Source organism: Pipra filicauda, unplaced genomic scaffold (assembly GCF_003945595.2).
Source record: "Pipra filicauda isolate LSUMZ 115617 unplaced genomic scaffold, ASM394559v2 scaffold43_size3849885_pilon, whole genome shotgun sequence".
In the NCBI taxonomy this organism is placed as follows: Eukaryota; Metazoa; Chordata; class Aves; order Passeriformes; family Pipridae; genus Pipra; species Pipra filicauda.
In genome coordinates this window covers 3595491-3620679 of record NW_024104576.1, presented here as the reverse complement: position 1 = coordinate 3620679, position 25189 = coordinate 3595491, and the positions used below count along the sequence as shown (strand labels likewise).

Sequence of the window (25189 nt, the reverse complement as noted above, 5' to 3'; positions counted from 1 at the left end):
CAGTTTATTTTGCTACAAACCAACTGGAATTAATAAAAACAATGGACTCCTACAGATGAAAAAAGAACTGTATGTGTGGACCAGGTTTCAGTTTAAACTCCATGAGACTGCAGAGGCTGTAATTAGGTCCTTTCCATTTCTAAACGTTCAGATTCACAGCGTCCTTAGGGCCCAGTTTGGGAATTTTCTCTCCATATACAAAGTCAGGATGAGGTATTCAGTAATTCAGTACCTATATACCAATTAAAAAAATATATAATTATTTAATATAGCTGTAGAAACAAGTATACTAATGTTTGTCTTTATCATCACACAATGTCTAAGTCTTCGTGATCTTTTTATTGAATTTTTGGTTGTCTGCTCGAGTTGAGAATCTCCCCCCACTGAGCCCTTTTCTCCAGCAGACCCAGAGGACAGAGCTGGGGTCCCCTGTGGGACCTGCACCTGCAGAGTAGCAACATCCAAATATGCCACTCACCTGTTTCCAGTGCCGGGATGTGCAGGAGGATGGTGCACACATGGCTTTATCTGCTGCAAACAGCTTGGTCCTCAAAAGGCTCCTGAATTTAAACTGGTCAAATACATCTACAGGGAACACGACTGTAGCAGGAGAACTGGACAGATCTGTCCTGAGTTGTAAGTGAACAAGGTGTTGTCTCACATGTTTGCACTTGAGTTCTTTACTCGGGTTAACGTGGTGAAACGCAGTAGAAAGAATAATGATAAAAAACATTACATGTAATGCTTTGAGAATGAGGCTCAGTAATCCACTGAAGATGTTTAAAAGAATCCAGCAGTCAGCAGCTGTAAACCTGAGCATGAGGGAACTCTTCACTGCTGCAGGACTTACGAGTTTGCCGTGTTTTCTTTGCAGGGTCTCGGTGTGTCTGGTGGGAGTCAGGCTGGCCTGGGCACTGCTTCCCCCAGGCAGTATCCACGACAGAAAATAACACGTGTAAACCTCAGGGACTTCATCTTCTACATGGAACAGGAACGAGAAATGAGCCATTCTCTCCTGCTCTATCGAGCTCTGCTTAAATAAAGCCAACAGTTGTACTGATTGCTCCATACAGAAGCTCAACTCGCATTGAAAGCTGTCATTTTAATGTGCCTTCTATTTTTTTCAGAAGTCAATGTTCCAGTAATTTTGTTTTGTAAAATTGTCAGACACATGCAATAAATTTCCTTTATGTAAAAAAAAAAAAAAAAAATATAAAAACCACCAAAAAAAAAAAAGTGCAAAAGGTTTTAAAATGTTAACTCCACAGATAAAACCAACATCCAAGTCTTGCTCCATTTGGCCATTTTAGGTAAGGCTGAAGTAGCTGGTGTTGCAGTCACACAAATGCAAGGCTGCTGCAATGGCTCACCTAAAGCATCTCCTGGCCAGGACTGGGACAGGTCACAGGACTGGGCCCACCCCTGGTGTTCTGTGTGTTCACCTGCGGGGTTGGGCTTTCCTTCTTCGTTTACCGGCGCTGTCTCACCAACCATGGTGATACCTGGTGTTGTTTTAGCTTAGTTAGAACGGCAGTTTTTTGCACAGCCAAGAGACTAGCACACTCTCACAAATTCGATATATTTGGGATTTTTGCTTTTACTGCACAGCTCATTTCCTGAGCCATTTGCTGAACCAAATCCTAAGTGTATGAAGTCTGTGTGCTTGGGTCTCAGCTGAGTTACCTTGACTAGCTTCCAGTTGTTTTCTAAACCCCTTCGACCTTTTGTGCATTTGTAGCAGCTGGTTAGTAACATGATTCAAAGTTGGGTTTTATTTTCTAAAAGATGTTAATTTATTTATTGCAAAGAGTATGGTTTAATGGTGGTTTTAAAAGATAGTATTGTTCAGTAAAGATTTTTAGAGTATTCTATATGGATTTTTAAAGCCGCTCTAAAGGTTTTTGGAGGTCGGTTCCACTCTGGGACTGGTGAGAATCCCGGTGCCACCAGGGGTGGTGATGCCTTGGATTCCAGTCCCGGGAGGCTCATGAACAGGCTTTAAGCATAAGGAATAGCTGTAAGTAGCTAAAAGGTGGGAGGAATGCTTTTTAAATGCTTTGCTGAAGCGGAATTCTGGGCCCACACCAAAGCCGAGCGGGGTCAAGTGTGAGTCTTTAAATGGGGATCGGAGAGGAGCAGTCACAGGCAGGTGGGCACAAGTTGTATTTCAGACTTTAACAGTGTTACCAGTCACCACGGAAGGGAGACATTTGCTTATTTATCTTTTCCATTTTTACTATGTTATGCTTGCCACTTTTTTGAGGCAATATTTTTTTTTTTGATGGGAAACCATAGCAAAAGCACAAATAGAACTATTTGTCCAATAGTTTTAAAAACAAAGGTTTTAATTATTTTTTAAGGTTTATGAAAAGCAGAAGAAAATTTATACTGCTGCTATTTAGCCAAAAGATTATTCATAAGGTATTTAAGGCCAGGAAGTGTAAAGTTATGTTTTAAATGTATTGATAATTTGTACATATTGTTTATAAAGGCCTTGTGTTTATTAGAGTTACGTTATTTTGATGATTTCTGTACATACTCGTAAATACCCCCAATTTGTGTGAAAACATACTCCCTTATTTGTACTTATTTTGTAAAGAAATAAAACAATTTACTAAAGTAACACATCGAGTGACATACAGTATTAATTTATCGAACATGAATTTCACATTGTCTTGTAGTTCTTCAGCACTGGTCAGAAAACATTTTGCATCAAAATATTAACAGAATACCCACGAAGAAATATTAAAACCCAAATACTTCAATGTTTTGTTGTGCTGATTCTTATCCTTTGTGAAACATCTAATAAAATTGTCAACAAACCTCGATGCCATTAGCACAGAGAATGGATGCACTCAGCAGTTGCTTTCTGGGGAGCCACGAGTCCAATAAGCACAACAGAACATTCTCCTTCCCTTTCTGCCTGCGCTGGGAGCGCGGGGCTGGGACAGCCCTGCACACAGAGTGCTGGGGAGGGCTCGTGTTCGTGGGGCCACGGGGTCAGTGCTCGGCAACAGCGAATCACAACAGTTGGGTTCAATCGAATCAGGCGAAAAACCAGGCTCAGCTCCTCGGCCTCGGCAGCAGAAACATCTGCTGGCTGCACACAGGGCCTCGCTGGAGTGGCCGTGGCATTCTGAGACCTCTCTTAGCCAAGCTGAGCAATGTTCTTCATTAAGTTGCGTTACTATGGTTTAAGGCCAGAAGGAAAAATTCAAATCAGTTTTCGTTGATATTGCTGCCTAAAAATACAGGGAAATAAGTAAAAAAGATATAAATGAAACTGTAATAATCTTTAAATAAGTGACCTGAAGTTACTAACTAAAAGAACATGTCCTAACTTAACAATTTTCTTTTTTAAAGGCATTTTTCTTCTAAGAAATTGATTGTTTCCACATGTCTTCCTTGCCTTGGTGCTATTTTGCAGTCAATGCTGTGATGTCATGGTTCAAACTTTCCGTCTCGAGTTTCACATTTAACTCGGCTGGTGCAGCCTGGAACCCTTTCCAGTGCCACCTCAGCAAAGCTGCCCCAAGTACTGGAGCTGCTTCATTGAGCCATAAAAAAAACACGGTAAATACCAAACTGAGGAAAAACCAACCACAAGTACTTCCAATGTCCTACACGTGTCCAGAAGCATCATCCCCCCTGGTGCCCGTGAGAGCTGCCCACGGGTGCTCAGCGCCCGGTCCTGCGGGCAGAGAGCCCTGCGGAGCTGGGCAGGCCTGGCCGAGCACCAGGGGCAGGATTGGGCCCCTGTGATGTCCCCAGGAGGGGTCCCCTTTGCTCCCTGGCTGAGGTAAGAACAGGAGGGGATGCGCTGCCAGAGCCGCTGCGAGTGCCACTCACCCTGGTCAGGGCGGCAGGGTGGATACAGGAAAAACAGGAACCTGAACAGATTAGTTAAGGATACTCTGGACTGAAAGGGAACTCAATGTATGAAAGTAATAAATAAAAAGACTTTTTTTTCCTTTCTGTGAGACATGGCTACATCAAGCTGAATGGAGCTAAAGGCTGGAGAAGACACAATCAAAAATTCTCACCTCTTTCAAACAACATGGGAGATACAGTGAGTGTTCCACCCTACGTGCTTATTTTTGCTCGTTTACTTTACAGAAATGTTTATGGCATGAAGTACTGTATAAGAAATGTGCATACACAAATACATGACAATTATACGTTAAGTTCTTTACAATATTAAATGTATAATATACAATTCTACAGATATCTTACATACAAAGGTGAATGTTGTGCCATATATTCAAATATGGCAATGCCTAGCGACTTTAGAATGTCGTACAAGTATAAAACCACAAAATAAAATAACTTTACAACTCTTAAAGTAGACAGATTTGCTCAACTGTTCTGCTAAGGTAGCAGGCCAACCGGCCAGGATCGCCATTAGAGATTTCTGAGTTGGGTGACCAAGGTGAGGAAACCTGCAGAGGTCTGATTTTCCATGGACAGGTATCCAGCCCTTTTCCAAAAATAAGACCCCTGCCTAGATTGTTCCTTGGATAGTCAGTACAGCTCATCGCTTTTGAAAATATTAGTCTTAAATGTGACTTTTTAAATTTTGCCTGATTGCAACCAACTGGCACTGAAGAACTGTCGACCACCTAATACTCTCTCCCTTGTTCTATATGGCCGCATCTAAAAAGAGTTTAATTAAGATTCAGCATCTACAACAGTATTCTATAAATTAATGTGGGAGAAACTAAATTGTGATTAACACATGAATTAGTTATTGAGGACCCAATCATGCTGAACAGCACCAAACAGGATTTCGCAGAATGCTATTTATAACCTCGCACCTGCGAACGCGGCGCTGTCTCCTGAGTTAGGGAGCCCTGGGAGTCGATGCCAATTCCTGGCAGTAGCAGGACCCTCCTGCAGACCCCTGACTTCGTTACAGAGAAAGGTACACAGATAGAGGGCGGCTACAGAACTAATATTTTAATAATAATTTAAATTAATAAAACAATTTAAACCAAAGGCGGCCTCTGCTTTCATCCGACAGTGGCAGTACAGGGTTTTAACAGCTCTTTGCAAGAATTCCAGACCCATAAAGAGTTAGGCCTGTCCAAAATTCTTACACTTTCCTCCTAAATGTGGGCTTCTAACATGGTTAGTAAATGATTAACGAGGGGTGGCAGAGCTTGCTTGGCAGAACCACGTTTCTTTGATGATGCAAAACTTAAACAGTTTCTGTGTCAAAACAAGACTGGCTTTAAGAGAGCTACAGCTCCGTGTCGGGTATGTGACCCTTGTGTGATGGTGGATGGCATTTTATTTTGTGCTTCCAGATCCCTACTGTTGCAAAAATCGGCCTTGTCTAACTTTTTGTCACTTTTTTTGTTTGGTTTGTGTGGGGTTTTTACTACTGAGCACCAGTTGACTATAAATCGGTCCTTTTCTGATTCTGGATCCTGTCCACAGAGAGAGACTTCAGTTGGAAATGTCGTATAAAAATAAGCCATTTGCTAGTGTGGGTGAGTACAATCACAGAGGTGCCCCGTGGTGCCTGGAGGTGTAAAGCACGTCTGATATGGAGGTGTGGCAGTCAGGGAAGAGTCTCAGTGCAGTTTTTAGCGTTCCATCTTCCTCTCACAGACGTCCACGTGTCACAGCACTGGGGTGTCCCTGGGAAGGCTGGCAGAACCACAGCTCCTGCTGATCCATCCCACTGCTTTAACTGGTCTTTGCAGAAGTCCAGTCCAGTGCAGGGTCAGGGGGTTAGAAAGCTTTGCCTGTTCCACAGCAGTGCTGTTGAGCCCAAAGTCCATCCCAGAGACCTGCTGTGCTGAGCACCCGGGAACTCCACCGTGACGAACGGACAACTGGCTTCTCAAATGCATTTCGTGGCTGGCTATGTGACAGGTAGTTTCAGAATACCACTATTGGCAACATAAAGTCAAAGTCTGTTTGCTAATACTGTTTTGCAAATCCTTAGCGTTTCACATAAGGGACTATTAAACACTTCTACGGTTACAAAGGGGGTACAGGGAGGGTCTAGTCCAGGGGCTCCTGTTTTATTCTGATTGTTGGGGTGGGTTGTGGTCGTCTGTCTTCGCGACACAGCACGTATTCACTGAACTGAGAGGAATCCACCCCACCACCACAGGAAGCTGCCACGGTAAATCCCTTCTGAAATAATCTTTCGAGCACCTGCAATGTGGGGGGGAAAAAATCAGATTAATATTTAGCAAATTTCAGTGATAAAAGCAGTCAGAAGCACCAGATCTAAATGATGGATTTAGTCTTTCCAGTCCTCATTGTGAATGAATATTATTCAGCTATAATTCTATAACTTATTGTTAAATGACTATACTGTGATTAAAGTCTCGCTCTCAGCAAACCTCTGTAGAAAACAAAAATTAATCAAAGAAATAAGCACTCTGCAGAGCAGCTTAGTACATTATATAGTAAAATACTGGACTGTGGTGATATTGATGCTATCTCTTACTGCTTATAGAAAGCAACATCAGGTTTAAGTTGTTATAAAAAGTGCCCATTATTCATTAGTAATATGAACAATTTTACAGAGAGGGGATGAAAAGGTCTTCCTTGGCAGATGAAAATGTATCAAGAGCCTGAATGACACATCCACCAGATTTTCCTGGCAATGGCAGCTGTTCTCCCTCACTGGAAGGGAGGGCTGCTGGTAGCAAAGCATGGCAGGGATGGGACGCAGAGCCAAGACGTGGACAATAGGGAAATGTTCTGGCCCAAGAAAGAGGTTAATCTGTATTGCCCAAATATGTATTTTTTTCTTTCTCCTCCTAAAGAAAAGTTGGTGCAATTTAGATGCATGAATTTAAGGAACCCAGAGGCAACTTTAATTTCTGTGACTGTCACACAGCACATTTCCCCAGGACATGCTGATCTTGGCAGTGTGATCGGGGCCGTGTTTTCACATGCGTGAGCGTGTTGATATTCGGTTCCCAGCAGAGCAGGACACACACAGGCTTCTCCCAGAGTCAGGTGAGAGCAGATGCCAGATCCTCCTTTGGCAGATCTGCAGTGCAGGACCCACCAGAGGAGACGCCGTGGTGCTTCCCTAGTCCAGGGCAGCAGCCTGGAAGAGCGGTTCCTGTGGTTTTCTGTGTGATAAATGCTGTCAAGGGGAGCAGCCTGTGCTGTTCTCCAAGGGCCTCACCCAAGGTACTGCTTCCATTCCTGCAGCACGGGGGAAGTGAACTGGTGGTTTACTGAACCTCACGGCCTTGGCCACACCAGCATCCCCATGTGACAGCCACCCTCAGCAACAGGGACCAAGCCACTTGTTCACTCAGCCTAGAGAAGTGTCTAAGCAACATACCCACCTTCGGCCCACTTTCATGGGCACAGGTTGTAGAAAGAATTTAATTTCTTTTTCAGTTCCAGCGGCCCCCTGAGCACACCAGCAGTCACACTGACTTTGGAGACTGCACTCCAGACCACTGCCCTCACCCTCACACACAGACCCACGTGAGGCCACAGTGCATTTCTTAGTGCAAAGCCTGAATGTTGGCTTTGTTTTTTCCAGGAACATGATTTCAGAAGAACAGCTGTGTCTGAGGTGGTGTGGCAGTGCAGTGCAAACCACGGCAGCAGCATTTGCTGGCTTTCATCTCTTCAGTCCCTCCTTAGAGGCTGCCTGTGCTAACCATCTGCACCCAACCCAGGCTTTGGGTTTTCAGTGGTAACTAAAACATTTTACTTTTGCTCCCCTGGCTGCTAAGGATGGGCAAAGGAAAGAGGCTGCTCCAGCACAGCTCTGCCTGAGCCACGCCGAGTGTGCTGCAAATCAACTTGCCCTGAGGAGCTCTGCCTGGCCTTGGGACACGGGGACTTAACGTTCTCAGCAAGTCACATCTGCCAAATCTCCCTGACTTTTGCCCTGATTTTTACATACTCTACACAGTAAAAAAGTTGTAGAACTGAAAGATCAAAAAACAACACCAGAGTATGGAAGAATAATGAACTGAGAGAGATGAAAAGAAGGGGCAGGAGAGTGGGTTATCAAAATACATTTAAAAGACAGAGAGAGAAAGCTTTCATCTCCCTTATTTGTCCGGGCTGTGTGGGCTCTGTAGGACAGAAATAGGGTGCAGACACTGACACTTGTTCCTCCTCAGAGAGGAAGGCAGGAGGAGTCTGAGACGGAAGGAGGAACAAGACATCAGCAGGCTGGGAGTGTATTTTGAGTGTATTATGTATCACTGCTCCTAGCCCTGGCAAGATGAAGATGAGAGACAACCCAGCCACGGGAAAGGAGCCTTCTCCCACTGAACTGGATAGTGGAACAGAGGATTGACAGCTAAGATTTCTGAGAGAGACGGGACTTCAAAATCCTTGCTAAAAACTTTTAAAAATCAATTTGCTTGTAAGACAAAACAAGCACGGGGGTGCCCTTGGCTTGCCTCAGACCAAAGCTCTGGAAGGCTGCATGTTAACATAGGATTCTTTTTCACTGAGCCTGCTCTCTGCACACACACAGTCCAGGTAGACATTACACCTCAGAGCACCGCGCGGAACAAAGCGATTCGTTTGTGCTCGGTGCGTGCTGGAAGGGCACACTGCAGGCCACAAGCCAGGGTTAGAAACCTTGGCATCACCAGTTTTCTCAGCAGGAAACAAAACAGGCCGAATCCTGTAAACAATGCAGAGAATGTTTAAATATTGCAGAGTTTTAAGTGTCACTTGGATGAGGCCGAGCTCAGGTCTAAGAGCAAGGCTCCTGCAGGGCTGCCCTGGGTGCTGGGCACTGGTTTGGACACACTGGCACGTGCACAGGACTCAACAGCATTTTGAATGTGGACAGGTTTAAATTCCACTCAAGAGAATTTGACTCTACGCACATCACTTCTTCTGAAAGTAAGATATGGACAGTGGAAAAAGTAACCATCTCTGAAATCAAAAGTAAGATATGGACAGGGGAAAGAGTAACCATCTCTGAAATCAAATCAGAGCTACCTTCCTGAAAATCTCCAAAGAGAATATGCCAGAAGTGAGTCTCGGCTGTGACTCTCCTGTGTGTGGGGGACACACACAGTAATAAATAAAGGATTTGTGCTAGGATTTCATATATGCTGTCTTCCAATATTCCAAGTGCATCTGATTTTGTTGGAAGATTTTCCAAATGGAAACATGATCCTTTCCCTTACTTCATTGCATGTAAATTTTGCAGAATACTAACAAACACATTCCTAATTAATGTTCAACATACACAAGCATCACAGAATTTTCTCTAAGGTAAACTCATGATTCTCACCAGAACCTGTTGCAAGGAGTTGAAAAAACCTCTATACCTTTATATAATTACAAATGGGTCTAAAATTAAGAGTTACTGTATTTTTTTGCCTACCACTACCTATTCGGTGTTGACATTTTTTGTTCTATAGGCACAGTTCTTGATACAAACCATTCAATAAAAATATTCTTAAAATATAAGAAGAAAATGTATAAAGAGTGCAATTCTGCTACCAAATACATTCAGCAGGGCACAGGGAGACAGAAGAGAAGTATCTCAGCAGATAGCAGACAGGCTTCCTGTGTTGCTCTCTGGGAGTCTTTGGAAGCAATTGTGCTCTTCCACCCACTACCCATCTCCCTTAAGTCTGTGTGTTTGCTTCACTGTACTTCCAACTTCTGACTTAATATTATTTTGCAAAAAAATCCTGGGAAGGGGAAGAGCAGTGCCTGTGCACTGACCAGAGTTCATCAGAGCCAATGATAATTAGCTGCTGATTTCATCAGCCTTTGGTCTCAGAAATGCATAGTTTTCCAGAAAGTGTTTGAAAACACTTTCTGTTAATTATACAGTAAAATGATGTAATTTAGTAAAATGATGTAATTTAATAGTATTACTTATACTGCAGACTCTTTGACAGAGAATTTTTTTTTACAATGTGAACTCTTTGATTCTGACTGAATTTTGACTGAATTCAAAACACATTCAAATAATAACAGTAATTAGTGTACAGCTTTTCCTACAAGCCATGTACCCTACTAGTTCCACTGCTGTGGATAAAAGAGGGCCATGCTAAGCCGTGTGGGCACCCAGTGCCTTGCCAGGCCGCTGGCAGTGCTGAGCTGGGGAGTGCTCACAGGGACCCTTTGTTGCTGCAGTTATTCTGATTCCTTGTGTGCATCTAACTGGATCACAGGGACAGAGTGGCTCAGACACAAATGCTCTTCCCTCTCCACCTACCTGAGCTAAACTGCAGCTGCTCCCTCCTCCCCCAGCACGGGGATGAACTGTCCCTGTCCCACTGCCAGAGCACAGGGCTGCCTCTCACCACCCCACTCCAAACCTTGCCAGACATCAAACTGCTAAAGGACTGTGCAGAATTAACCACAGGCTGTTAAAGTTCAACCAAATACACCACTCGGGAGTCTCGAACCAAAAATCATCCAAAGCAGCTGGGTTTAGGATGGTTTCAGACAACAATGTCAGTGCAAACTGCACCAGGGAACGCTGCCCCACGGAGGGGGGTGTCACCATCAAATCCAGGGTGTTAAAACGACTCCATCCATCTTTACATATTCAGGTAACTACAGGTCTCCTGAAAATGTTGTCACCTGGCAGCCTGGGAGGTGGAGGGCCCCTCAGCTGATGTGTAATAACCATAGGTAAGCAGGACCTCTAGGTTCTTGTCCTCCCTGGCTGTTGCATCTCCCTCCCCACCCACCCTGGCCAGGCTGGGCCATGGGCTCTTCTGCAGCTATTTGCCCACAGGGGAGTTTACCAAGACCACAAAGGCATTTCCCACAGCCAGTTCACACCTGCAGCCACAGCCCACCTGCAGGGGATGGTATGTTTGGAAATATTCCCCTACAGGTTGATTTCCCTTTCCATAACACAAGTATTTTGCAGCTTGTTCCAAAGGCAGACACAAACTAAGAGCTCTGTCTTGCCCTTGTTAATTAAGGCACAAGTTAATGGCATCATCACCCCTGTTCCTCTCCACAGCCCCAGGACAGCCACACCACGGAGCTCTGGCTGTTGTGGTGATGATCCCTGGGAAATGGCACTGCTTGTCCCTCAGGCAGCTGCCTAAACACAGGCCACGTATTTATTTCTGCTGCCATCCACCTATCTGTCCACTTATCTTCTTTTGTTTCATATGTTTAATTTTAAACCTAACGTCAAAACTCTGCGTATAAAATGAAATACATTTTGTTTAAAATACTCTGGGCAATTTTTATAGAACATCCTTTTGAAAAAAAAAAAAGTGCAGAGATCAATTTTTTTAAGTCCATCCCGCAGGCACCATCATTTAATTATGAGTGAGACATAAATTATGCATTTACACATTGTTGCATTTTCTATAAAATGGTGTGGAGATTTTTTTTTGTAGTTTTTGGAACTCTCTCTTTCTTCCTGCAGGCACTTTGGAGGAAAAAAAAAAACTGCTGAAGGCTATACATTGATGAAAAAATTAGCATTTATCAGTATAACACCATTATGAGACCAGCATGGCACTAACATACACAAAATCTAAATCTATTTTTCTGCTTAGACTTAGGAAAACCTGAAAGACTGTGATCTCACCAGGCAGAAAACGTCTCCTTGCAGTATAAGCACTGAAAGTAATTGGGCAGAAGCAAATAATTTGCATATAATTGAACAAGACATAATAAAAAAACCACCCCAGCAAAGGGATGAGCCAGCACCAAAAGGCCATTCATTACCTGCACTGAGTTCAACCGGCAGTATCCGTTCAAGGGAAACCTGATAACGTGGGTTGGGTCCTGGTTCCAGCCTGCGTTTACAGAGTTGCACATGACATCCCCAGTCTCTGGGAAGATCTCTTCTATTAAAGCCTTCTCCCCACTCAATGCAATTCTCTCCCCCAGATCTGGAGTCACTCTTACAACCAAGCAGTCACAAGGCTGGAAATGTTTCCTTTGTTCTTTCTCTTGTTTCCATCGCTCAAGTTCCTTAATCATTGGCTGCAGCTGGTAATACTTTGCTTCTTCATATAAAAGATTAAAGTCCTGGGAGGAAGAAAAAAGAAAAGAGAGGGAGAGAGAGAAACTAGAAATGCTTATAGTTCTCTTTTAAAAACGAGTATTGTTCCTGTTTGACCTACTTAGGCTTATGTACTGTCAGCAAGAGCGCAAAGGCAACAGGTATCCACATATCTTCATCTTACACCTACACAGAAAACCACATGGTGTTAGTGCTGAATCTATTTGAGCTGACCATGAAGTTCCCATTGCACTGAATTATCCTTTCATTTATTATCCCACAAGCTCAATGCCAGAAGGCTTTAGTCTTGGATTAAGAAATCAAAATAGCTGGTTGCAATAAACAAAGCCTACTGATGTAAGAGAAGATGTTCCAAGCCCTAATCTTCAGTCTTGGCCTCAGATACTTCTGATCTTACAACAGATCTCAGGCTTCGCTGTCGCCTCTCACACATGTTACGAGATGGAGATGTCAGTTCAGCTTCACTTCTCACCTGTCTTTGCTGAGGCTGAAATTCAGCTGCAGCAGCTCAGCTGCTCCCTGCATTTCATGACTATTCATGTATTTAAAGCATACTTTGGAGCCTGGTAAATTATATGGAGGGAGTGACCATCCTGCTGGCTGGGAGCTCAGCTGTGCACTCCAATAGCTTAAAAGAAGCTGTTCTTTCCTGCCATTTGTCCATCACCTCACTTTGGCTTTGGGCAATTCAAATTCCCAATTTGATCCAGTTCCCAGTTCAGTGATTGAGATATCTGCTGCACATCCTCATCAGATGCACATCCTTTCATCAGGTTTCTGACACATCTTTCCACCTCAGCCATGTGAGAGTACGTGGAGGCAAAGGGTGTCAGCCCCCCCCAACTCAAGGAGGCAGCAGTGCCCACCAGGCCAAGCCTGAGAAGAAGGAGAAGGAGACACCCTCACTGAGCACTCTGCTTACAGTGGCCACACCACCTCCTTCAGCCTCCTGAGGGGAAGAGGAGCAAAAAGAGCACGGCACCAGCAAAGACCTGCTGTTTGCTTTCCTGGCTCTTGCACCTCTTTAAAGATGCAAATGCTGCACCCCAGGTAAGACAGTACCTGACTGTTGTGGAGTATGCTGGAACACCTGGAACAAAGGCTGGTTCTACACCAGTGAAATGAAACAAAAAAATCACAAGAGTGAAATGACTGGAATCATTTGGACTGGAAAGAATGGCATGACAAGGAATAATCAAGAAATGGGCACTCAAATTCCATGAAAAATAACGGGTGTGCTGCTGCCCAGGGACTCAGGGAAGAGAGGGAATCAAGTGAACACGCAGCACAAAAAGGTGCGACTCTTCAGAGTGGTTTGGAATTAACCTGTAAAATCTGCTGCTGCAGGGTATTACTGAACCAAAGCAGTTAGCTCTGTTCAAATTTGGCACCACAGACCCACCACCGTTAGCTGAGGTGCTCCCTCACCCCAGGGCTGCCTGCAGCCTGGAGACGTATGAATATTCACAGTGACAGCGGCAAGGTTATCGCCTTACAAAAGGGACATCCAATGCTTTACATCTCTTTGATGTCTGTTAAGGCTGGGACAATGCACACACTGCTAAGGGAGGGAAAAAAAGACCAGAGCAGAGAGGAAGAGGGATAAGAGCAAGTGGGAAGAAATGAGGGCAACAAACACACTCACGGAACACAGCTTGAAGATGAAAAACAACAGGAAGATTAAAGAAGAAATCGTACAGAAGGCATGCTGCAAACAACCAGAGTTGGGAACAGGCCAGACAAAGAGCCGGGCACTGGCTGCACTACCTTCTCTCAGGTAAGAGAGCATCAGCCCCAAAGCCTGGTCCCCTGATGGAAGGTATTCTCACCCTTCCCCAAAACCAGTACTCTCTGCTGAACCATTGCTGCTTTTCTCTGTCAACCAGTGAAGTTCCCTGGATACTGAGCAGGGGATCAGTTTAAACCTACAGGGGTTAGTGGCCTAAATTAAAAAAAAACCCTGTCCCAAATTTCCTGAAATCTTCATGCTGGACACTGAATCAGCACAGTCCACCACCCAACCATGTTCACTGCAGAGGTGTGTGCAGTGCCCTACCAAACATTCACTTGGCATCTGCTGGTGCCACGGAGCTCTTTTTCAAACAAAGGAAAACATGCAACGCTAAGGAAAAATGAAATGCTGTAGAGGGAACAGGAGCACCCGGTGCTTACTGAAGGCAATGGAAAGTCATCCACTGTTTTCAGTGGGTCCTGAAAAACTAGTTTTAGAATATCTGGGTTCATGGTCACTATAAAATAAGGTATTATTTGTAAGGGCAATCAAGCGAATATGTGCTAAGAAAATTCCACAGTAAAACCCAGAAGAGATGGTACAGTGACAGAAAAAGCAGTCCTTCATTTCTGGAAGCAGAGAGCAGTGCTCCTGAGGCTGGATGCAAAGCCCATTACATTCACGAGAGGCTCTGGCTGCCTTCACTGGGCTTTGCACTAGCCTGACAGTATCCTGAATCACAGGAGTTCGATGGGCTGCACCCCCGGGCCAAAACAGTACTGCCACAAAACAAACAAAACCAGGATCACACCACCCCGACCTCCCCCACAGCCAGCTCTTAGCCCACTGCATGGAATGCAGCTCCTTAGTGACTCCTGCTAGTCATCATTTGCCCTAAAATAAACAGGATAAATTTTATATTCTCGTTTCATTTTGTGAGAAGAAAACCTGCTTTCAGATGAAACAGCTCTTCCACTACTGTTCCCAGAATGACACAGCCACACTTGAGGTGGCTGTGTGGAAATCTGGGCTGTGCTGGAGCATCACATGCTCTGTAGGACAAGGTGACCTGGTCATAACTGCCTGGGTTAAGCTAAGGTGTTAGGGTTAGTTCTAATATAAGACTCTCATCCCATGTCTATTCCACACTTGGACTGAGCACCTGAAAGATGGGTCTGTAATGGACACTGGGAACTGAGGTGTACTCGTGCCAAGGGGCAAAGTGCACGTTCAGCCTTAGGGAGTCTGGGCACCTCTTGTCAGGCAGGGGCAATAAAAGGAATTTGTTGTGCTGTAACAAGTAGAGGGGATAAAAAGGGTTTTCTGTAGGCAAGAGAAATTCAGTGCTGTCCACTAGTGACAGTGCTGGGAAGGGACACCTTGTGTGACCCCCCCACTCCACGTGCTGCCCACGGGCACCATCAGCACAACCCGACCCGCTCTGCTCCTCTTATGGGCTGTGTGGCCTTCCTGCACTCAGGGACTGGGGCATCCCAAAGGAATCTAGCAGTGCTTTTAGGGAGGGAAGAGGATTTCCCCAAACCAGGAACAAAGAATGAGTGGCTCACAGCATGGGGGTCCAGTTCTCCAAAGCCTGTGCTAGGGCAGGGTCTCACACTCAACACACCTCCAAGCCCATGGTCTTTTCCTTCAGGTTTTATACATTGTTTGGAGAGCTGTGTGTCTGTGACAGGACTGGAAGCGATGCCCAGCTCTGGACTATCTGCACTGAATGCTCAGGATGCCCAGGTAATACTGGCATAGGTGGGTCCACCCTTGCACTGTAGATATAAAATCCGACATGATGATTTGGATTTGCAAAAGTTTAGTAGGAAATATGAAGTAGAAGAGTTCAACCCACAAGGGACCTTGCCAGGAAGATGCCACAGGAACTGCAAGAAAACATTTCCATGCTGTTAGTTTTGATGAGTTACCAAAGGCAGATGTAGACATGAATCTTCCTGGACCTATCCAAAAGGCACATTTCCCTGAACCAGGCACAGGAGTACTACAGTGGCAAAGTGCTCAGGGGTTCATTGAGACTCAGCCTCAGAGCAGCCTGGCACAGCTTCTGGGATACTGCACATGGATACTGCACCCTCTGTCTCACAGGGGCTCCAGCCCTGGTGCCAGTGCAGCGTTGCTGAGCAGCATCCACAGCAGATTTTGTACAGAATCCAGGAGTTCCTTGTCCTGCAGGACTAATGCCTCTTCCACTTCTTCTAAGGATTACTTCCCTACCTTCCCAGCTTCTTAACAGCAGTGTACCTTGTGGCAGCACAGCTCAGAGTCAAGCACTGTCTATGAGAGCTAAAGGAGCTGCTTCTCTTTAGCTGAGGAAAACCACTTTACTCCAAAGGTGATTCCCACTGCCAGTAATGGTCCCTGCTCACAAGCAGGGTGCTCTTGGCTAGACTGAATGGGGAGATAGTACAGCCTCTAATTTTTCTGTAAAGTACCACAAAAAGCATTCATAGCTACCATGAGCTTCAACTTCTTGTGGCTGTTGTAGGAACTAGTGGGGAAGTTCTGCCAGCTCACCTGCAAAAGGGAGCAGAGAGGCAGGTGGGATGCACACAGCCTTCCTCCATCCACATCTGGCCAACACTCAGATCTCATGGCAAAGGTAAACAGATCTTTCAAAGATGCAGCCTTTTGCCTTTCAAAAAAATAACTTTCTGCTTATTGTTGGACAGAAAAGTCTTTTTTTCTGGTGGATTTCACATTGGCTAAATTCTGCAGTCACCTATGACAAGGATGGCATCTTCCTGGGGAGGAGCTGGGAGGTGTGACCTCAAGGCTGGTTGTGCTGCTGTTCTGATGTCAGTGCAGTGGGTCAGTACAGATCTGCCAACTACAAGCAGAGATACCCAACAGAAACTGAGACACCATGTCTCCCGTGACCCTGATGCTGCTCTCTCAGTACCAAAGATATCTTGTATTTTTTTGTACCTAAGGTTGACTCCTGAACAGGCTGAAATGGCTCTTTCTGCCTATTTTTCACTTGTTATTCTTTATTACATGAAACAACAAACTGTCATTCTGACTCAACGTTTCTTTTATATTTTTAGTGCTGTGAAGATCTGACTCCTGGCTACGAGAGAAAGTTGCTCACTTCTGTGATGACAACAGCACCATTTGCTAAGGTCAGTCTGAGAAGACTTAAAATTAGATGAAAGCACACTAATTTTGTAACTGTATTAATAAATTAGTGGTGGCCTTGTCATTCTGGTGACCTCTGTAATCCATATAAAACTCAGATGTCCTGTGCATTTGTGCTCCTCCCCTCTTTCAGATGGAGTAACTATATACACATTGCCTATGTCTATTTTTGTTTGATGCTCTCTGAGCAGGGAGTGAGTCTCAAACAAGGAGGTACAATGGGTCCTGGTTCTGCATGAAGTGAGGGAGACACGTGCTGCTCATAAACGTCCTGGGGAAGCACCTCTGATGGCAGGGTGGAGATCAAGGCAGAGAATATTTGGGCACCAGAGGAGGAGCAGTTCCTGTGCCAGCCACCCCCTAACCCAGCAGCGTGGCAGACCCAGGGGGTGCTGGCTCCATGCTCTGCTCCAGGACGTTGTGGTCCCACGCACAGGACACTGAACAGTGCAGGAGGAGGGAGCTGCAAGGGGCTGCTCACCATCACCTGGCTTGGCTGCAGAGCAGAACTCAGCCAAACCACTCACAGTAATTCCTCAACACACTTCATGTGGCTTAAAATCCCCCAAACCCAGGAAAACTGTATGAACTGTAAGAGAGCTGCTTGCAGCAGGAAGACCTGGGAGACACTTTCAAGTTCTGTCTGAGTAGCAGTTGGAAGTGTAATTAATATTCACTGTAAACACACCACTCAGACTTGATAATAAAGAATCACTAGCCTCAGAACACATACCCCACTTTTCCTGCATTTCAGTGTTAACTTAGTCTGAAAACAACACCGAAATAGCAAACACAATAACGCTGGTGCGGTACTAACATTCCAAACTTTCCAAAATAACCATCTGAGCAGCAATTCAAGTTGAAAAGCAACTTGGCTAAACCTTGAGGCTAATAAACTGCTTGATTAAATTAAGGGGTAAAAACTAATAAATATTCAAAACACTTGATAATGCTTTGTTTGACATAAAGAACATTTAATGCAAGTCTCACTGGAAAACCTGTCAGGTTTTATACCTTAAATAGAGTTTTGCATTTAGAAACACCGAGTGATTCCATTTGCTGCCTTTGATTATTGTCTTCTGTCACTTTAATCATGCTGGTAAAATTACACGATTTCTGTGAAGTCAAATCCGTTTACAATGCAGTTTTAATATAGCTTTACAGCGCATTCTTCTACGCATTTTTATTTAGTTACTCCCTACCTAGCAATGCTTTGCTTTGTTCTTGAGCCCTCATTAGCCTGGGGTTTGCTCTTAAGCTCTCCCAGGGAGGAACTAAATAAAATACAGTTAACCCTATGCAAAGAGATGGTCTGGAACAACGGCCTGAGCCCGGGCACAGCGCCGGCTCTCCTGAGTCTCTCCCAGCCCTGCCAGAGGCTTGCTGTGCAGACAAGTCCTTGGCATCCACTGGCACTGTCTCCTCCAGGCTCTTGCCGAATCCTGCTGGATTTGTTGCAGAGCACCTCTGAAATCTGGATGCTGGTTGAGGCCATGATCAGCTTGAACGGCATCTCTTTTACCCTCTCTTCTCACACCTTCTTGTCCCACTAGACTGTCCACAACACTGCTGCTAAAGCATCTCTCTGGCACCTGTCCCACTTCTCCACCCACCCCCCTTTACTTGATCCATCTTACAACCCACAGGACTGCTCTGCTCTTTAGCTTCACTGCTACCCACGTGCTTCCTCTCACGTCTCTGTGAAGAGTTTTCTCACACCCACGGCTCAGTGCTCTCACCCTGTCTCACAGCACCCCAACCCCCAGGGCAGCCTCCCTGACCTGCCTGAAAGACCAGTGCTCAGGACATCCCTTCTGGGCTGGAGCTCCAAAACTGCCCACAAGTGCCAAACCTTCTTCCAGCCCCGTGATGAGACGTGTGCTCCCACCACCCAGCGCGTCCCCTCAGCACCAACTGCAGACCCTCCCATGATGGATCAAACATGATTATCCTCATAACTCAGGCAAGAATGGCTGAGGAGCAGTTGCAGCCCGAGGATCAACTGTACTCCAAAGCTAGAGCCTCCACCACCACCACAACTCTGGACTGACTCAGTCATAAGTGGCCAAGTGATCCTGCCCACCCAACACAACAAAGTGAAATCGGGTTGCAGAGCGCAGGAGCTTTCCTTTCCAGCAATGCTCCGCTCCTCCAACCAAGCACACCCCCTTCTGCCATCCCAATTTATTCATCATTTCGTCCTGGAGTAAGTGCTTTTGTTTAATCTTGTCATCTACAGTTTGCACATTTTTGTCTTCCAATTTTCATACACGAGGGTGACAATGCTGGAAGTTTCGTAAGTGCGAAGCCAAACAAACAAGGCTGAGAGGAGAGCTTTTAAACAATCAGGGCCTGCAAAGCAACAACCAGCGCCACTATTTCACAGAAAACATGCACTGCTCCTTAAAAAACCCTCACTCCATTCCATCTCCCAAGAATATTTTGACATTCACAAACTGTGAACAGATTACTTCCTGAAGTCAAAGTATCTGCATTGGTTATATCTAACACAAATTCTTATGGGCTTGTTTAAGTGTGTTCCTTTTTTATACCAACAAGAAAAAGATTTATACAGTTCAAGTCCTCTAAGTATCAAATTTAAAACATTTCTTTCAGATTCAGAGCATTAAACCCTGGTAAGTGCTAGTTGCTGATGTTGTTTCTTAATTGTTGTTATACCCTGATAAATAAGCTAAAAATGTGAGAAAATACAATTAGTCTACAAAAACTGATTTAGCCATAAGCTTCATCGTTTAACTTTTTATGGTATCCATGACAACCATTGGTCCATTTATTAAATAACAGCATCCCTAGTGTAATACACAAGTACTAAAAATCCTAACAAATAAACAGCAACATTTAGTTAAGTGTGTTTAGGTCAAGCACACAAACCAACTGGCACCAAAACAAATGACAGAACGGGAGGAAAAAATAGATTGCAGACTATAGCTTTCCTTACCTTAAAGTCATCTGGGAGCAGTAGCTTAGATGTCCTTAGGAAGCTTAATATATATCTGAAAATTTCTCCATCTCGATCAATGAAATAGTGTTGTTTTAAACTGTCCAAGACAATAGGCTCTGTGCCATTAAACAGACGACTTATTCTGAAAAAAAAAGAAGAGAAAAAGAAATGGGCAAAAGAGACAAAATCTCATTACAGCCCCAGGGCTTAAGAACATCCAGCCAATTTAGGTGCATCAATTCTACGTGCATAAGGTAACACAGTATCTTAATTTGGTGACAAACAAGTGCACAGAGATGGATGCCCTGGGCATGTGTGTGCCCCCACATGCTCACACGTGTGTGCACATGCAGACACACCAGCACGAGAGCCCTGCAGCTGCCCTGGCACCCAGCCCTCCTGCCCTCGACCAGGGCTGCCAGCGAGGCCCGTGACCCCAGCGAGAAAGTGCCCATGACACGCTCACCCCATGGCTGGCAGAGTGATTCTGGTGAGAACAGGAATCACTGGCTCCATCACACATTCCTGTTCACCACGTCCTAACACAGCAGCACCAAGTGGTTACTTGGAGATGAGCTTTTCCTCCTGCTTGGCTGCTGTTGGATGCAATGCCATGGGAGCCTTCCCGTGCTAGAGGGGAGGCTGCCCATGCACCCAGATGAGCTGTGTGGACCTGTCAGTGTCCATCCAACACAAAAGGTTTTGACAAAACAGAAACCAATGGCCTGTGCAGCATGTACAGCACTGCCTGTGGGACCACAGTGCCACCACCAGCAGTCCTGGGGATCAGAGCCTGGCAGCAGGAGAGCAAAGTGGCAAATCTTTTGTGAGCAAAGAAGAGGAAGCGAGACCTGTGAGACGCATTGATCAGCTGGTTACAGGACCAAAGGATCACTCCAGCTTTTTCCACGTCCTGAGGAGCGTGCTCCACAAAGAGCAAACCAGGCATCTGCCTGGCTGCCGCTCCTCCCGCCTCTCCCCTCCAAATGCCTGGCTTCTCTCACAACACTTTGTCTTCCCATGAGAAATAACCCAGCTGAATATATGTTCTTGAAAGGGAAATCGCAGGAGACAGACAGCAAAGACCTATTAAGTAATTGAGTCCATCTCTCTGACAGTGCAGCATTGTTCCCAACTGCAGAGTGTCTCGTCTTTCAAAGTCGAGTCTTAAATAACCCTGCCAGTGAGGACTCCTCCATTTCCCAGAGAGACCATCCCGCAGCCGCCTGGATTTCACCATCGGGCCGCCCCTTCAAATGGGCCATGAAATCCCCCCACATCCCTCGCTGAGACCAGGGCACTGCTTTCCCCTGCCCTGGAAAACAAGCTTATCAAACCCTGCCAGAGGCCGTGTCCAGCACTGCTGATGAATGCTGCAGCCACAGCCTTGCTGCCTCCCTCCTTCCAGCGTCACCACCCCGCCCCGAGCTTTCTGGGGAGCGGATGGAAGTGACTCCAGTGCCCATCCCGGTGATGGGAAGGGGCAGGTTTGATTCCCCACCATCCTCTGCAGTGCTGGTGCTTCTGGCTGGGCCCTGCATCACTTGGTCTGGGTCCTGGTTCATGCAACATGGTGAGATGTGCTCTCCACAGCTGCACCTCGCTCTGATCTTCTAACTTCTCAATATACTTGCAAATTTAATTAATGTGCCATTTATATCTAACTAAACTGTGGAAATATTAAACAAAACTGAACTTAGTAAGTCCCCACTGAATTTTGCTAGAAAACTTCCTGTCCTCTTAAGCACAGTCTCCAGCTTTCACTGCCTTCTCTCATGACTGTGTCAGCGTTCAGCTACTCTGAATTACTTGTGAGAGTAACCAAATGCTCCCCTAAACCCTAATTATTAACAGGTTTACTGCCTTCTCCAACCTCCAGCGTTTATATGGGATCAGAGAACACCGTCCAGTTCACGCGGCAACATTTAATTCATATAATCCCAAAGTTCAGTAAGACTAGTGAGTCATTGTTTTCTTTTTCATTGTTGTTTTAGGGCCATTTGCCTGAGACAGTTAAAGCTACTGCTTTGTACAGGGTTACATTTTATTCCAGGAACCAGTCAGTTAATGCATTTCCTTGGACACACACATGAGCCAGTGTGCTGTGCTGGGACAGACTGAAAGCAGAGGAAGCACTGGTAGCTTAAGGTTCAGTACACACATTTACTAAATCTGCCTGGCTATTGAAAGTTTTGAGGTCTGACACCTAAACAAGCTGGGCTGTGGCTGAGCCCTGGTCCCCTCTCTCTGTGGATCTGCAGAAGCTGCTGCTGGGCTCTGCACGCGCACGGGGGAGGGTTTGCCAACAACGACAGGGCGCAGAGAAGACAGGGTACAAAGTTTTAATGGGCCACTCTTAAATGTAGTGAAGCATTTTTTTGGTAATGAAAACAAAACATGAATTTTGAGGCCTTTGTGGAGTGCCTTGAGCTGTATTTCTTCACCAGTGAAATTACTGCTGGGGAAAGAAACTCGCAGAGTGTTGAAAGACTTAACTGCCACCCCAAAAACAGAGTGATGAATAGTTTAAGGATTTATTTGACGTTTTAGGGGGCTGCCATGTTCCAAGAACCAACTCTGCTGCAGCATGTTGTAATGCTGCGTGTGGAAAGCACTCCTGCTTCTCCCTTCTCACCAGTACAAACCATACCTGGAACAGTCAATCAGAAAATGCAACACTGTGGGAGCACCAAGAGAACTCAAACAGCAGCTTCAAAAGGGGAGTTGGCTTGCCAGGGTTACTCATCATGTGTGAAGCTATGGAAAAGAGCACAGTGACCTGGAGCAGCTCCACAAGCCCCACGGCGACCCCGAGCCCTCTGTGGATGGTCTGTGGTGGCCAGAATGAAAGGCTGCACACAGAATCATGGAAGCAAAATCCACCCAGGCCATCACACAGCCAGCAAGTGCAAGGGACAGGAATGGCTTTGCACTGTCCAAACTTGTTGATGATCAGAAATAAGGTACTAGGCTGGCTGGTAGCCTCAGGAAGCTGCTCCTTCCAGTGCCATGAGTTAAAGTCGTGGGGGCTGGCTGCAGCTCAGATTGGGCAGAAGTCATCCCACAAATGGTTGTTTTTATGAGCTGTCATGGTGACCAGCACTGCACTGGTGGACAAACTAGGTAATGGTATTCTCAGGAGGCACTTGCTTATGGCACACAGGAATAGTACTTCCAGTGATGCTTGTGAAGAGGTGCGAGGCACAGGAAAACAAAGTCAAGGTGAATAGAGCTGCACTTGGATCCCACAGCAAAGGGTGAGACTGAGCAATGAAGACTCCTTCAGCATTCCTACCTTTTTGCAAGAGATGCTTCACTTTCTAGTTTAGAAACACTCTTAAAATTTGTGTCCAATACTTAACTTCCATACAGGGAGCAGACTGAGCCAGGATCAATTCCAGCAGTTGCAAGTCTAAGGATAGCAAGTGTGCCTTTCCACTGCCTCCACCTCCCTGGCCGGGTCCCGCCATGCTCACACCATCTGCCCCGTGCACAGATCCTCCCACCCGCCTGTTCTTCCTCCTCAGTTGCTCCTGCCCTCCTGGCACCGTGCTCTTCCCAACTGCCTGGACACTGGCAGTGCTCTGCTCTGCAGTGCTGCCCACCCCGACCCTCCCAGGGTCCCACCTGCATCACGTCCCCACGGCGCAGAGCCAGCGGGGCTGGTGTCCAGCCCCCAGACTAGCTGGTCTCCCTGGCACCTCGAGCCCTGGCTGGATGCATTTCCCCACTTCTCCCAACATCCAGAACACAACCTGTTGATCCTATTTCTACTGTTTCTTTGTGCTTCTGTTGTTTCTGCTAAAGGCTTTTACATTTTCAATAATGTTTTGCCAAAACGCCGAGGGGTGAGTTTCCAGCTTTGTACCGATTTTACTATGATATTAAGATCTTCTTTTATTAGATTAAAAACAAACAACACAGCCAGCCAACCCACAAGGACAAGAGTGCCAGTAAATTCTTTTCTTAGTTTCTTGGGCAGAGAAAGAAGCTGAGTGCTGCCTGCAAGTACCTACAGACAGCTGCTGCTGCCCACCCCCCACAACCTTGGTGACCAATTGTCCAGCTCCCTGCAGCATCTGTCAAGGTGACAGCACAGAGGGGGCCCACAGGGCAGTAACTTCAGCCCCTACAGCAGAGCTCATGACACACCATCTCTTTCTTAAACTCTCCCAACTCTATCTCAGGAGCAGCCAGGGCTTTTGGCACCCACTGCTCCAGCTGGAGCACCCTTGGTCTTCCCAGCACCATCCCTGAGCACAGCCATGGCTCTGCACATCACACACTGCTGTCAGCAAGTTTAATGGTACTCTGGGACAGGAAAATTTTTGGGGTGGAGTGGGTTACTTTCTCGTTTGGGGCCAGTTTAGCCATTTTCTTGACAGCTTGATTTTGAACAGAAAACAGAAGTTCTTTCTTAATAAATCTGGTTCCAGAGGTCTTAAGAGGAGCACCCAGTATTGCAGGACCTGTGGGACAACAAGCAACTGGGGCTGTGGCAAGCACCACGAGACTGCTCTGTCCCCAAGTCCCTCTGCTGGGGGGGCACTGTGGTCCTGTCGTGCCCCACACACCGGCCCAGCCAGCGCAGCAACACTATGGAAGTAGAGCTCTCTATCACAATATTGCACTAAAAGTATTAATTTAAGTAATTATGTGATTAATATTTAACTGTTCAGTGATATTTCTGTCATTCATAATTTAGTTGTTTACATTTATTAAAAATTGATTTTGTAGACACTTTTTCTGCCCAATGTCAAATCAGCAGGGAGTGAACATTTCAGCAAACTGTCATTAAAACGTGTCTCTTAATTTTATGGGAGAAGTGAAGAAGAGAGAAATGCCTGTCTGTGGGTCCTACAAGAGTGTGGGTCTGTGCTGCCCTCGCTGCCCCGTGCTGTACCTGCCTCCTGTGTGCCCTCCTGCTCCCCAGCACAAACACACAGCGCAGCCAACAGAGCTCTGCAGCTCTCCCTGTGCCTCACACTGCTGCCAGCTGGGCTTGGCTGCTGGGCCTGGCTGTGGAGCTGGAGGAGGAGGTGATGGTTGTGGGAAATGCCACAGAGAGGAAGAAGGGGGTTGTTTAGAGGCAGGACACTGAGCATGACCTGACACTGCCCTGCGGGACATGTTAACAAAGCTCCCAGGTGTGTGAGCAGAGTCCAGTCACTGCTGCTGAGCATAAACAGTGCTGCTTATCTCTTAAATATTTGCTCAAGGTGGGTAGGATACTGTTATCTACTTGGAAGAGAAAAAATGCCATGAATTGGAGCAGAGGTGCTTGAGAGGCCTTACAGCGTGTCTGGCACTGCTGGTTGCATAGCTGTGTCTATCAGAAGTCTGCTGCTTGTCC

At 45.9% G+C, this 25189-nt stretch overlaps 2 protein-coding genes and 1 long non-coding RNA gene across 4 annotated transcripts in view; 2 read left to right on the top strand and 1 right to left on the bottom strand.

The window, feature by feature from the left end:
• Positions 1-2623, top strand: part of LOC113993861 (transcription initiation factor TFIID subunit 4-like) — a 146370-nt gene extending 143747 nt beyond the window's left edge. The window contains 1 exon segment of the mRNA XM_027732400.2: positions 875-2623. Within this exon segment, the coding sequence (XP_027588201.2) occupies positions 875-1042 (168 nt within the window). The 3' untranslated portion in view covers positions 1043-2623.
• Positions 2624-2627: 4 nt separating this feature from the next.
• The window catches only part of KCTD15 (potassium channel tetramerization domain containing 15), a 45442-nt gene continuing 22880 nt past the window's right edge, over positions 2628-25189 (bottom strand). For both annotated transcript variants that reach the window (XM_027732403.2, XM_027732402.2), the window contains exons 3-5: positions 19834-19978; positions 11680-11985; positions 2628-6168 (exon numbers count right to left, since the gene is read on the bottom strand). In XM_027732403.2, coding sequence (XP_027588204.1) covers positions 6013-6168; positions 11680-11985; positions 19834-19978 — 607 coding nt within the window. In that variant the 3' untranslated portion in view covers positions 2628-6012. The remainder of the gene's footprint in view (positions 6169-11679; positions 11986-19833; positions 19979-25189) is intronic.
• Positions 7570-11764, top strand: LOC113993865. The gene is made up of 3 exons (XR_003542801.2): positions 7570-7684; positions 10536-10617; positions 11375-11764. It is a non-coding gene; the product is annotated as an uncharacterized LOC113993865 (long non-coding RNA).